General features: G+C 40.0%; 1 protein-coding gene across 2 annotated transcripts in view; it reads right to left on the bottom strand.

The window, feature by feature from the left end:
- CDC16 (cell division cycle 16) overlaps window positions 1-14,422 on the bottom strand; it is a 65,518-nt gene that overhangs the window by 37,113 nt on the left and 13,983 nt on the right. For both annotated transcript variants that reach the window (XM_084627997.1, XM_084627998.1), the window contains exons 6-11: window positions 12,624-12,783; window positions 11,656-11,750; window positions 10,797-10,930; window positions 9,330-9,409; window positions 8,374-8,423; window positions 203-276 (exon numbers count right to left, since the gene is read on the bottom strand). In XM_084627997.1, the coding sequence (XP_084484123.1) occupies window positions 203-276; window positions 8,374-8,423; window positions 9,330-9,409; window positions 10,797-10,930; window positions 11,656-11,750; window positions 12,624-12,783 (593 nt within the window). The remainder of the gene's footprint in view (window positions 1-202; window positions 277-8,373; window positions 8,424-9,329; window positions 9,410-10,796; window positions 10,931-11,655; window positions 11,751-12,623; window positions 12,784-14,422) is intronic.

The following is a 14,422-nucleotide window of genomic DNA, read 5'->3' as shown; positions in this document are numbered from 1 at the left end:
GGGTAAACACAGGGAACGTACAGCAGCCAGGATTACTGGGTTTCTGTAGTTACATTTATTTATAATGAACAGCTCTTGTGTAATACTTTTATAGTTAACTATTCTTTATTTGAAAATTAAATCCTGAATAATACTGACCTAACAAGTCATAAACAACACAATAATAAATCTAATATTATTAGATATGAAGTTAAGCTTTTACCTGAGATATCTTCTGGCATGTTCATTTTTGTGACCGACCATGAGATAATAGCATCCTACCGCAAACCATGAGACCTAAACATCAACGTCAAAAGAACAATACTAAGAGTACAGCAGATGACGAAAATAATACATCTACAAATAATGATACAGGACAGGAAATAGGTAGCATTTAGAGAAGTTACTATATTTTGCTTGAAGTCATCACTCTCAGAGTTTCAAATTATTATAGCAGCATCTACTAGCACAGCTAGACCTGTTTCCACTATAAACACTATTTGTAACTCATCCATTTAAAGCCTCACCTAAAATAGGGCTCAAAATTAGTTAAGACATAATGTTTATACATAGAATAAGAGGGCCCACACATGGAGTTAAAAGGAAAACTTCATGTGCAGACTAGCCCTTAGAAAAAATGGAAAGGAGGGAAAAAAAATCCTGAATGTATTCTATTTTTCTCCCAACTATTATAACTTGGTCAAAGATTTAAAGATTTCAGAGTAACAGCTGTGTTAGTCTGTATTCGCAAAAAGAAAAGGAGTACTTGTGGCACCTTAGAGACTAACCAATTGGTTAGTACTCCTTTTCTTTTTTAAAGATTTAAAGGGTGGTACTCAAAGGAACCAATTGCAAATTACTTTCAATGAGTATTAAGCACTTAACTAACACCAACAGTCATTTGCCACTGATGTCTTTGAATACCCTCTTAGGCTATGACTACATTTAGCTGTAACACTTCAGTGTAGATGCTTAGGCTTGGTCTACACTACAAAGTTAGTTTGACATAAGCCACCTTGCGCTGACCCAGTTGTGCATGTATCTATGCTTAAATTTGCCTCCTACCTACACAAGTGCCCTGTTACAGCAACACAGTAACACCACCTCCCCAAGTAGCACTGAGCCATGTACTCAGGTCGATGCAGTGAGAGTGCAGATACTGCAATATTTATGTTGACCCTAACAGTCTTCCAGCAGCTGTCCCTCAATGCCAGATACTGACCACTCTGGTCTCAATTGTGAATTCCACTGCCCAGGGGTCACAAAGACTATAAGGCCCGCCTCCCCTTTAAAGCCCTGCAATTTTTTGTAATGTCTTTTCCTGATTGTCCAGCTTGGCAAGCACATTTAACAGCTCCTCGCTGTTGTGTGCAACTGCCAAGCTAACCATGCTGGCTTCATGCTCCAGATACACTCCAGCTTGGAGCAGACAGGAGATATTAGATCTTCTGGGCCTGTGGGAAGAAGAGATTGTGGGAAGAGCTATTATACTTCTCCTAAGAGGAGTTTCTTCTCCTTATTAATAAGCCACTAGTCAGTGGCATGGGAAAGCACCATTCAATAGCACCACTGCAGCATGCAGGCTAGCAGCATACGTGCCTGGGCAGCTTCGGGACACCAGCAGCAGCTGTGCTCCCTGTGCTTTTGTTTCCCTCAAGAGTAAGCTAAAACCACCACTGCCTGTGGAAAATGGTACCAGTATTCAGTACCATTGCCCTATATTCAGTTGAATGCAACAGAGCAATTCCCTCCTTATTTCCCTCACCCCTGGCAGGCTATACTCACCAGGACTGATGCTGTGAGTGGCACCACGCACAAGCACTCCAAAGCAGAAGTGTCAATAAGCATATCTTGTTTAAAACTTTAGGGGAGCAGGGGAAAGGAGTTCTGAATCATAACTTTCACTTTCTGTTGTGACTATATCCGTGTGTTTTATCTACAGCTGCTGCCACTGCGACCTTGAAGGATTCCTCCTCCACAACCACAGAACACCTGAGCCAGATAAGGAGGAGAACGAAGAGGACTCTGGATACCATGTTCAGTGAGGTACTGCAAGCCAGTGCTTTATCAGACTCTTAGCAAAAGGGCCTGGAAGGTGAATATTGCAGACAGCCTGGAGAAGGGGAGAGTGGACAGGAGAAGGGCCTAGGAGTCCCAGAAGGAAAAGGAGAGGGAGATACACCAGGACATAATGGGATTTCTCTGGCACCAAACACAGATGCTGCAGACTCTTGCCTCACTTAGTAATCCATGGAGAACTCCATTACAGCACAACCCTTCACACCCCCTCAACATTCCACATAGTATCAGAGGCTGCATCCCTCCTCCTACTGCTCTACCCCGGGGAGACATTAAGGACAACCACAGCTTCACACACATAAGCAATCCCTTGTTAAGTTTTGTTCATTAATTTATTGCATTTTTAATGAATTGGATTTTAAATTGCATCAATTTTATTTTGCACTGGTTTTCTTACTGAATAAAAGTCTATTATTTGGAAAATAATTTATCTTTATTAATTCACAACATATGCTGCAGAGTGCTTAGCAATTCTGAAAGCACCTAGTCGCCTGTTACAGTACAGTGTGACAACCATTAGGATCAATGACAAACAGTCTCATAATAATAATAAATGTACAACAAGCACTGCAAAATTAATAGGTACATTGACAGCGCTATATTAATAGATATACAGCAAGCACCACACAATTCCTAACAGGCCTCAAAATAGCAAGGCCAGGTAGAGCACAGTACACCACAACATATTACTGTGGCTCAATGTTGAAGCGCTCTTTAAAAGCCTCCCTGAGCCATAAAGCTCTGTGCTGAGCTCTTCTAATAGCCCTTGTGCTTGGCTGTTCAATCTCAGCAGATAGCAGCTCTAACTCCATCCTCTAACCCAGCAGCAACTTCTCCCCCTCTGTTTCACACATACTATGCATGGCAGAGCAGGCAGCTATAACCATTGGAAGTTTTTTTTTTCCACTGAGATCCCATCTTGTGAGTAAACAGCAACAGTGTCCCCTCAATCTACCAAAAGCACATTCAACTGTTATTCTTCCCTTGCTGAGCTGGTAGCTGAATCTTCCCTTGATGCTGTCAAGGTGGACAGTGTATAGCTTCATGAGCCAAGGGAGCAAGGGGTGTTCTAGTTCCCCCCAGGATCACTATTGACAGTTCAATATCACCAAAGGTAATCTGCTGGTCGGGAAAGAAAGTCCCTGCTTGTAAGTTTCTGAACAGTCTTGTGTTCTTAAAAGATGTGAGCAATATGCACCTTCCCTGAGCAGACAAGACTGATGTCAGTGAAGCATCCCCAGTGATGCAACAATGCTTGCATAACCATAGAAAAATAGCTCTTTTTGTTGATATACACTGTGGCAAGATGGTCTGGTGCCAAAATAGGATTGTGTGTGCCATCTATTGAGCCACTGCAGTTTAGGAACTGCACTGATGCAAATCCATCCACTATGTCCTGCACATTGCTGACAGCCACAAATCCTGTGTAGTAGGAAATGATTAATGGGCCTGCACACGCGCATGAGAACAGGCCAGGCAGTGGATTTTCCAACTCCAAAATGTTTTTTCACTGACCGGTAGCAATCCAGCACTGTAATTTCCACAGTGCAATCACCACTCGCTTCTCCACTGTCAGTGCAGCTCTCATCCTGCGTCCCAGTGCTGAAGGGCTGGGGTGAACTCAGGAATGTGGCTTTGTGCATTCGAAAGTTATGCAGCCACTGCTCATCATCCCAAGCCTGCATAACAATTTGATCCCACCAGTCAGTGCTTATTTCTTGGGCCAGAAGCAGTGTTCCAGCAGCAGCAGCTGCTCTGGGAATGCCATCAACAACCTTGAATTGGTTCTCACTATGTCCCACAGTTATTTGTCCTCCAAGAAATTCTCATGTTCCCTGCAGATTCTGTTGCTTTTATGGCTCTGGAAATACTGGAGGATCATGTGGTCCTGTGCTTGGAATGCTTATAACAATAATGCAGAGAGCTGTGCAGGTTCCATGTTTTCTGTCTGCCATCCTCTGACAGGAGAAAGGCCACACGGGTTCATGGGATTTTTAAAAAAAGATGGAAAAATTATCAGATATGGATGATATTATGGGATGGAGACAGTTACACACTGGTAAGTTGACCCCTTGCTCCCAGTCACCCTGTGCAACTCATTTCTGCACATCGTGCGCCGCCAAAACTTCCCAAAATACAGTGCGCTGGAGGGTGGTTGCATACTGGGATACCTACCCATGGTGCACTGTGCTGCGCATTGACATCAGCACTCCTGGTGAGTTCATTCAGTGCCGATACAAGGAGCCAAGTATGCACAAGCACACATGATACACTTAACGTAGCAGCTTTATGCCGGTGTAACTTGCATCAACCAAAGTTTGTAGTGTAGACATTGCCGCTATATAGTGATGGGAGGGGTTCTCCCATTGCTGTATATAATCTACCTCCCCCAGAGGCAGTAGGTAGGCCAACAGAAGAATTCTTCCGTCAGCCTAGCACTGTCTACACCAGGGATTAGGTTGGTTTAACTACGACTCTCCAGGGTATGGATTCGTCACACCCTTGAGAAACGTAGCTATGTCAATGTAACTTTTCAATGTAGACCATCCCTTAGTGTTTGAAAAAAGAAGGGAGAAAGAGGAGGAATTTTGTATGTACTTAGTGTATTACATGAATTCATTTTATTTTAATTTAATTTTTTTTTTTTAATGCTTGAACATCTCAGCTGAGTTACTTGGAAAAATGGCCCTTGCATGTGCACATCAAGTATATATCCTAACTGTCTTACCTAAAGGTTAGCAGTATATAACAATGAAACCATAACATATCCACTGGTATTTTAACAGGTTCAATGAACCCTCAATTCAGTTGCAACAACAGAATTGTGTTATGCAATGTGCAAATTGTAACAATTCTATCAACACTGTAACTGAACATAATAGAAAGAGCACCTTTTCGGATGCGTGAAATGTGGTGGCAGTTACGGTCACTGCAAGAACCAGGCTTGGTAATAACTCAAGGTTATAATTCAACATGTTCATAAAGACCACTAGTGTAAGTGTGCCATCTCATGTTTTCAGTTATGGGATATACCCTGGCACCAAGCCTCAGGAATCGTCTAGAAAAGCAATGGTTGCTGGGAACGCATCCTTGAACATTCAAAGCAGAGGTTATAAGAAGTCAGAGAAGTCCCAATTACTGTCTCAGTTCCTTCCGCTAAAACCCCAAATTATTAAGAAAGCAGAATTCCAAGGAAGAGGAGATAGGTGAGCAAGTAGTATGAATATGCAGAATCAACATTTTTGAAGAACTAATTACAAGTAAGTACCCTTTCTTCCGTCCTCAAAGTTTCCTTTGCATACTCTCATTGGAGGAAATCTAGCTAGCAATACTATTTCCCCATTAATGTTGGTTGAGAAATAATAATTAAACAAGGACTGCATAGTAGTTCTTCCAAAGCAAGCATCAGATCTATGCTCCAAGTCAAAGAGAGTAGTGCTGCATAGATACGAACATAATTGCAAATAGCAGCATTGCAGTTTTCTGTTATGGAATCCGGTCATCTAGCTTAGCCCCAGGAGAGTGAGCCCTAAGACTTTTAAGTACTGTCACCCCACCATAACATGTCTCATTGCGAAGGTTAAGATTTTGTCACGGTTATTTTTAGTAAGTCACAGGCAGGTCACAGGCCATAACAAAACTTCAGGGAAGCCCATGGCCTGCCCGACTTTTACTAAAAACAACTGGGACAAAATGGGAAGGTGGGGGGTCCAGCACCCACCGCTGCTGTGCTCTGGGGGCCCTCTGCTGCCCAGGGCGGCTGGGAGCTGCAGGGGGGCCCCTGCTGTGGCTGGGAGCTGCAGGGCTAGCGGCTGGAAGCTGCAGGGCCCTACCAGCTGACAGCTTCAGCCACACTGCCCTGGGACAAAAGTGGAAAATGTCATGGAGATGTCTGCAAGTCACAGAATCTGTGGCTTCCATGACCGCTGTGACATAATCTTAGCCTTACTCATTGTATAATCTAACCCCTTTCAACAGGTTTTGAGCAGAAATGCCATTCCATTTACAAAGCTACAAAAAGTTCAGATGGCTTCCTCCATACGCTGATTTTAGACAAACAGAAATTCAAAGCTGACATCAAGAACATCCAAACTAATTTCCCCATGGATGAGAATGTTTTTGAAATAAAGACAAAAGATTAATAGTCTGATTTAGCTGGAAATCAGACATTATTTTAGACAAGAATTATGAAGGAGCACAAAATGCAATATTGTCTTATAGTATATAGGAGATATAGTAAATGAAGGAACAGCCAACAAAGCCTTCAGCTCATTTACTCTTCTCTCAGAAGTAGTTGTGATTAAAAGTGTTATGTACAGCGACAGTCATAGTAAAACAGTCTCTCAAAGGTTCAAAATGTGCATCCATTAACTATGTCAGCATTCAGTTGAAATCCCATATTTGGACAGATTTTTTTGAAAGGTATAGCTAGTGAAAAAGTATTATCCAGCCCTTTGAGGAAATTCGTGAGAGTGGGATGGCTGAAGACTTTCGATTTGTCAATAGGAGAGTACTCTGCCCAGATGGCAGACAGCTTCACTTACACTGACAACAAGAGGATGCTAAAGGACTTCAGACATAATAATAGATGAAATAGGGACAAAATATGGAGACAGGTTGTTATCTGCCATCCCCTGAGAAAGCTGTTTCTATTTCTGGGAGTAGCATTCCAATGGCTGAAGTTACCAAAAGACTAACCATCTAAAATGACCCCCTCCCCCCCAATTAAAAACTAAGAAAAATTTTCCAGACACAGATTGAAGTGTAAGTGTGCACATCTTACACTTACACATCTGCAACTAGCCACACAAAAGCCAGTCAGGAAATTCTAAACTCAGCCTCAAATATTAAGCACCACAAGGGGGGCATTTGCGCCATCCAGAAAGCCAGAAGGTTCCTGGAGCTCGATAGCACTGGGTGGAAGTTTGAATCCCACATGTAGAATTATGCAGCTGTCACTCTAAAGAAGGACTTTGAATTCTGAGCAGATAATCTAAAATTTAGATTAGTGGTTTTTTTTTAACATTAAAGATTTGTTTTCTAAAAAAGAGAAAACTATGATCAATCACACAATCAAAGAAAGTTGTTTGCTGTGTTGGTCCCCGGATATTAGAGACACACGGTTGGTGAGGTAATATCTGTTATTGGACCAATGTCTGTTGGTGAAAGACAAGTTTTCGAGCTGACTCAGAGCTGAAGAAGAGCCCTATGTAAGCTTAAAAGCTTGTCTCTTTCACCATCAGACTTTGACCCAATAACAAATAATGTCTGCCTACAAATCAAACAAATGCAAGTCAGATTCATAGAAACATACAAAATAAATGTATTTTAAATTCACTGATACCAGTGATGATGGGACATTCTCCAAACATTGCATTTATATAAATAGTTTTTATATTTGCACAGGTTATGTGTTTAGTTGAAAGAGTATTCGCTGAATACCTGAAGCTGTATTTATTTCAACGTACAGTACCCTAGATACATGCTCAATCATGTATCGGTAGATTCCATCACATAGGTGGAACATTGTACCTCCATGCATTGTTAAAGTTGGTTGTAAGCAGTGAATTGTGTGCATAGTATATTAATTTTCAAACTACCAGAACGTTTATAAAACAAACTTATTCAAACGCCTAAAAATCACTAATACCAAGTCTGACCGTTTAAAAGACAATGCCTTTTGAGTTATCTATTCAAAAAGCATTGGGAACAATTCTGTGAAGTGGGGAAAATGTTTTTCCTGCACATATCTCCCCAGTAATGGGGGGAATAGAGTTTTAAGAGATTTAAATCAATTATTTTTTACACAAAGGGTTTTAAACTGCTTAGCAACACCATCTTTTGGAGCAGCAGAAGACCCTCACCAATATAAAATGATGAAGGAATGTCAGTTATGTAGTACTTCTGAATATGGGAGGAAAATTCTTCCCTGCCTGCTGCAGATAATCATTTTATACTCTGAAGCATGACATTATCTTTTAAGTTACTCAAGTTAAAATAGCAGTGTTAGTAATTGTAAAATGATCTATCTTTTTTAAAATCTAGCTAGAGTATCTGTTTTCATGACCTCCATCAGTGGTAAATTCTACAAACTGAATATATTTTATATAAAGAAGTATTTTCATTCTAAATGGATTGTAAATTTAATCAAATTTTGGTACAGGACAAAAAAAGAAAGCAATTAACTATTTCCACACTATCACTTCCTGAGTCTGAATTCTAGTTGTTCAAAGTGATTATTAAATTACAATTTCTGTTGCTTTTACTTATGCAAAGCTGGAGGAACACACACTATAGTGACCTATAACAACTTACAGGATTATTTGGGTACAAATCCACCAATTTATGAGAAAGATAGAATAGCTCTGTATGGGTGAAAAAAAAAAGAAAATTAAAGCATGTCAAACACTAACACATATTTTGGCCAATACACTTTTCTAAAGTAGCACTAAATCTTCTCATATTACAAATTGAAAATTAGTATATAAACTCAAATATTCCATTCTTTAAAGTCTCATTTCCAGCTGTTTCCAAAGACCTCCCAGCTCTTCTTTGGAAAGATCATGGATAACTGTACAAACAGCTGGAATCAAGAAGCAGATGTCTAAGCTACACTATTGTAGTTGCCACAGGGATGTTGAGTACTTGTGAACAGCATCTTAACTGAACGGAAAAGAGATATATGTGATTGCAAATGGGACAGGAGCCAGTTTGTGAAACACTCTCTATTAAGATGAAGTTCACACTATGAAAGTTTGAAAACTTATGGCATACACAATAGATATGCTCACATATTTTGTGGTTCCAAGTAGCCACTTTTGAAAATTTCCCCCTATGTTTGTTTTTCATTGTTTGAAATAAAAAAGTTACATTTGCTAGGCTGTTGAACACATGTCAGAACTTAAGCAATAACAGGTTGGCTCACAGTACTGACTCATTGGCTGCACAGCCCAAGGGATAAGACACAGAGAAGACTGATAAAGGGTACAGGAATACCATTTACATGAGTTCTCTTCCCTGTGCAGCTTGCCAAATCCCTGTTGTGAGGGTTTTTTCCCTTTTCCCTCCCTCTTTATGGCCATCCTGTGGAAACTGCATGCAGAGGGTCAGATCTTTTCTGCTGGCTCAAGTCTAAGAGTTGTTGGGAAAACTTGGTTTTATTTTAGAGGCTATCCTAAAGACAGCAGGAAAATAACCTAAGTGTCCTTTAAAAATAAAAACCTATATTTGACTCTGATCATATTAAAAATTTAGTCAATAATATTTCTCACCATTTGCTTTATTCAGCTCCACGAGTGTCCCTATGTGCACAGGTAAACAATTGGCATGGAAAGGATCTTTTTCCATTACTCTAAAAATACAAAAACAGCAAGGATTATTATAAAATAAAATGTTAAAATCATTTAATTGAGTTGGAGACAAATTACTGTTATATTATATAGTGAGCAATTAGCACTTTAAATCAATCTATAATAATCATGATCTCTTCACAAGTGGTCATTCCCTGATAGCATAATAAAGCCTAACCACACAACAGAACAATTAGAACTAATTTAGCTAAACAGATAAATTAACGAGAAATTCTGACAGATGAAACAGACATTAGGAAAACTGAATACAATTTCCACTATATTTGTTTCACACTTAGCTACCAAATGAATGCAGAGTATCTATTTTTCTGTCCATCCATCCTGTAGGACCCACAAGCTCTGGCTGGAACATAAGAAACCTTAATATATTCCCTTTTACTCTCTGCCCTCCTCAAATGGCCTTGCATCATGATAACCATCTCTCTTGTGAACAGGAATGCACAGCACCTTTCTACAGAACCCCTTACATCAAAGGCACTATTTTTAGATTCCAAGCACTGAAAAGGGAAATCCCATAACCATGTTTCAAGCTGCAACAGTTTAGTTTCCTTTTTTCAAATATCTGAGAGCATGGGAATTGCCCAGAGGAGCATTTAATGCCCTAAAATGTCCCAGAGTCTTTCATTATAGGAAGCCCAAAATTTTGCAAGGATTCAAACTTCTGAGGAGACTCCCACCGCAAAGGCTCAAAAGTCTGTCACAACTCTCCTTCTGACAAAAGGCAGCTGGACAAATCCCTGTGGAGTTCATAACGCACTCTCATGTTGAGCAGTGTAACGGGTGGGAAGAGGGTGCTAGAAAATGAACACAAGGGGTGAAATCCTGGCTCCACTGAAGTCAGTAGGAGCTTTGCTATTTGCCTCAGTGCGGCCATGATTTCACTCCAGGTGCTGCACTTCCCAACAGGGCTTAGTATTATGCCTCTGCAGTATTCCCAAACCATACCAGTACTGGACTCAAGGTTGTATCCCATATGGCAATGTCTTGGCTTGGTTTGATCAACCAAAAGATTTACTATATTTTGAAATAAAAGTTAAAACTTTCAAACCTTCATTTCATAAGACAACTATTTTAAGAGGGCTCACCTGGAGAAAATGTAGGGATTAACATAAGGCAGCATTATATAAAGCTCAAGTATTTTGCTTTGTGCCACACAGTAAAACAAATGTACTTTTACAACGCCAAATGCTAGAGTCAACTGCATGTTTACTGTAGATGAGATATTAGCTTGCAAAATATACATTAGACAACTGAGTCAATAATATATTTGGGTGAACTTGTGGTTATACAGAGTTTATTTCTGCATGCCATCTGAAAAGTAGCAAAATGAAAATTCAAATAAATATCAAAGTTTTTTCATGTACTTACACAGAAGTAAGCTTGTAGCACATTTTGAAGTCACAGTTATAATAATGCCTTTCAGCTAGGGACACTACTACATCCAGATTGTCCTGAAGACCATCTACAGATTCAGGAATTATTGTTTCACTTGGCTTATTATACTGAAAAACATAATTGTAACATAAATATGATATAAAATGGGAAAACCCAAGCATCGTTCTATCAATATTTGTTTTTAGTTCTGAAAATGATAATTTAAGGACCTCTGAACCTCAAAATTTTGACTCCATATAAAAAGCCAATATTGAGTATAAAACTGTAACTTTTAGGTAATGCATTTCTTTATGACACATTTGGCATAAGCAACTTCCAAAAATGAAAGATATTTGACTGTCAGAATTTGAAGGAGTGTCTCCGAAAAGGACGCAATGCTGTGAGTGTCATAGCACTAACTGGTTTCAGAGTAGCAGCCGTGTTAGTCTGTATTCGCAAAAAGAAAAGGAGTAAGCTTTCGTGAGCTACAGCCTATGCTCAGATAAATTGGTTAGTCTCTAAGGTGCCACAAGTACTCCTTTTCTTATAGCACTAACTGTTCCATGCTGGCCTATGCTACAATGTTATCTCCAGAAAAAAGCATTTTGGAAGCAATGCATTTAAAGTTAGCCAGAATTAGACGGTTCTATTAAGTAAGGCTATAATATACATTAAAGGAAATGTATACGAAATTGTTACACACTTCTATTAATGGAGAGCTATAATGGCAATTAGGTCATAACACCATAAAAAAGAATTTTTAAATTATATTTTTGAAGCTAAGGACAAAAACAGTATTGTATGATACTTACATATGAAGTCAAGATTTCCATAGGATTAATCAGATTTTTACCTTTTTCAGTTTGTTCTCAAACAGAAAATGAAGCAATTCTTGTTCTTCTTCTGTACACTGTTTACCAAGAGGTAGAGATTCAAGAAGCTCTTTTTCTGTGTTAATTAAAAAATATGAACCTGGGGTAAACTATGTTTGAAGTAAACAAAAAAATAAAATTCAACAAGTTGTAAAGAACTGATTTTCATTGAACGCAAGGGCTGTGAAAAGTTTTGTGATGTTCACCCCAATACCACAAAGAAAACAGCACATCTTAAATACACTAAACGTGACTGACTGCACTCTGCTATGATAATACTGAGAGATATGGAAGTAAATGACTGAATCTTCTTTGTTTTCAGTCCCTCTTTTTCTACAGTTCTAAATTAAAGTTAACATAAAGATGGAGTATCACAGCCTACTGTTTTATACTTATGCTGTAAGCTAAGGTTGTTCACTGAAATGCAAAATGCTGTCTAAAGCAAGGATTCACAACATTTTGGCATCCACGATGCCAAATCCAACTGTGGTTTCTTGCCATAAGCTACCCAAATCCCACAATCCTTTTTTGCTTCAAAAGAGATCACCTAAAAAAAGGCTGCTAACTCTGACTAGGGAGCACTGGGGCTGCAGGAGGTACTAGTTAGGAGGTGGAAGGGCTGCTTGCTGTCTTGCTCCTAGCGCCTGGAAAATTTTATTGATTATCAGTTTATGAGACCCATTGGTCATACCCTCATGACCCACCCGTTGGTTGTGCTCAACAGGTTGAGAAACACTGGTGGTTATTTTTTCCTGAAACCTACAGCTTAAATGATTAACAGTTTTTGCCCATTTAACATAAGCAAAGAGTTGCTAATATTTGGGCATGGAATATTCTCTCAAAGTAATTTCAAACTGATTATTCTAACTTTCATCTACTGGACAAAATGTATGGTGAAACTGGAGATGATTTCATTTATATTTGAGAAACAAACACCGCTAATCCAAACCTTCTTGTGCTGTTAGCATATGGTGTGATGTTAAAAAGTCAAATGCTTCAAAGCAGTAAACATCAAGCTTCAAGGCTTCTTTGTAGCTGTACGTGGCCAGGGTTCTATTATCCAGAGCATCATAGATCTTCCCTCGCAAAAGGCAAATAGAACTCTTGATCTAGTGATGGAAAAGCAGGGCTGGAGGTCAGACACTGAATCAATGTATATAATTTGGTTTTGAGCACAAATGAAATAGACTACCTGAAAAGTAAAAAGCATTTAATATATGATGGAATCTGGTTTTTAAATACTGCCTTGATATATAACATTGTTACTAATAATCTAAAACCAAAATGAATACTACATTAAGCTGTCTACAGCCAAACATTAACAAGAATTGGTTAAATACATGACAAAAATAAGTAGACTAATATGCAATAATTCAAACAAAAGCCCTTGAGGGTTATTAAAGAGAGCACTAATTCTACTATACTGTTTCACAACCGGAAGATAACCTCTTTTATTACAGCCCAAATTGTCTTAACTTTTCAGTTTCGCTCTGGTGTTTCTTGAGAAACCTATGAGTAATACCAGAAGCATGGTATTGCATGGAGATATGTCTGTCACTCAAGAGGATGGCACGCTTTATGTTCACATCTGAAATATTACCACTGAAACCACAATTAAAATTAAATCTTAAATCCTAGAGAAGTTGATGGTTCAGCCCATGATGGTACTCCAGCTCCCCAAGGGCAACTTCCTAATTGCTACTGCAAGCAGGTAAGTGACATTAAATGCTGGTATTTAAGGGTCTGTCTACACTTGGAGTTTTACACTTTAAATGCACACGCTAACTTAATCTAAATTAATACTCAAGTGTAGTCAAGCAATGCCCCATTGACAGAAGCAATGAAGGCCAGGTCTACACTAAAAAGTTAGGTCAACATAACTGTGTTGCACGGGGTAATGAAAAATCCACCCTTGCATGATGTAGTTATGTCAATCTAACCCCTGGTGTAGACAGTGCTAGGTTGATGGAAGAATTCTCCACTGACCTAACTACACAAGCATAGTTTGACTTCTATAGTTGGGGGGACAGCTCCAGTCAGGCCAATGGGGCCATGCATGGGCGGGCAAATTCTGCACCTGCCTGAGGCTTGCAGTTTGGGGTGGGGTGGGGAGGGGGGCAACACACCGCCTGCCCCCCCACCCCAACTATGCCCATACCTAGCTATTGCCTCTCAAGGAAGTGAATTAACTACAGTGATGGTAGAAACCCTCCCATCGCTGTAGTGAGTGCCTACAATGAAGTGCTACAGCAGTTCAGTTGCAGCTGTGCTGCTGTATTCCTAATGAAGACACAGCCAGTGTGTGACGGGGTGGACTAGGCTCTGAGGCCCCCTGCTGGAGACCTTGTGGCCCTGCTACACCCATCCCCAGAAAAGGGCAGTAGAGAGGTCCTTCAAGCTACCTAGAGCAGCTGTGTGGGAAGTAGCCAATCAGGGCCCAGTAGGCTAGTATAAGAAGAGCTGCAGGGCCAGAGTGAGTTCAGTTTCTTGCTAGAGCTGAAGGAGTGTGGATGGTGTGTGGCTGGCTGAGGGAGCTGCAGGACCTCAACTGAGTTAGTGCTGCTAGAAGCCGGGAAGAGTGAGAAGGAGCCCTGAGCTGGTTGCAGGGATTCCATCTGGAAAAGGCCCTGAGACAAGGGTGAAGACAGCACAGGACAGTGTGGAAGTAGCTCAGAAAATTACAGCAGCAGTGTGATTTAGATAAAGGGACACAGTGAAAGCTGCTATCTACAGGTCCCTGGGTTGGGA

Source organism: Lepidochelys olivacea (assembly GCF_965140295.1).
Source record: "Lepidochelys olivacea isolate rLepOli2 genome assembly, chromosome: 1".
Classification (NCBI taxonomy): Eukaryota; Metazoa; Chordata; order Testudines; family Cheloniidae; genus Lepidochelys; species Lepidochelys olivacea.
This window is presented reverse-complemented; position numbering and strand designations above follow the sequence as displayed.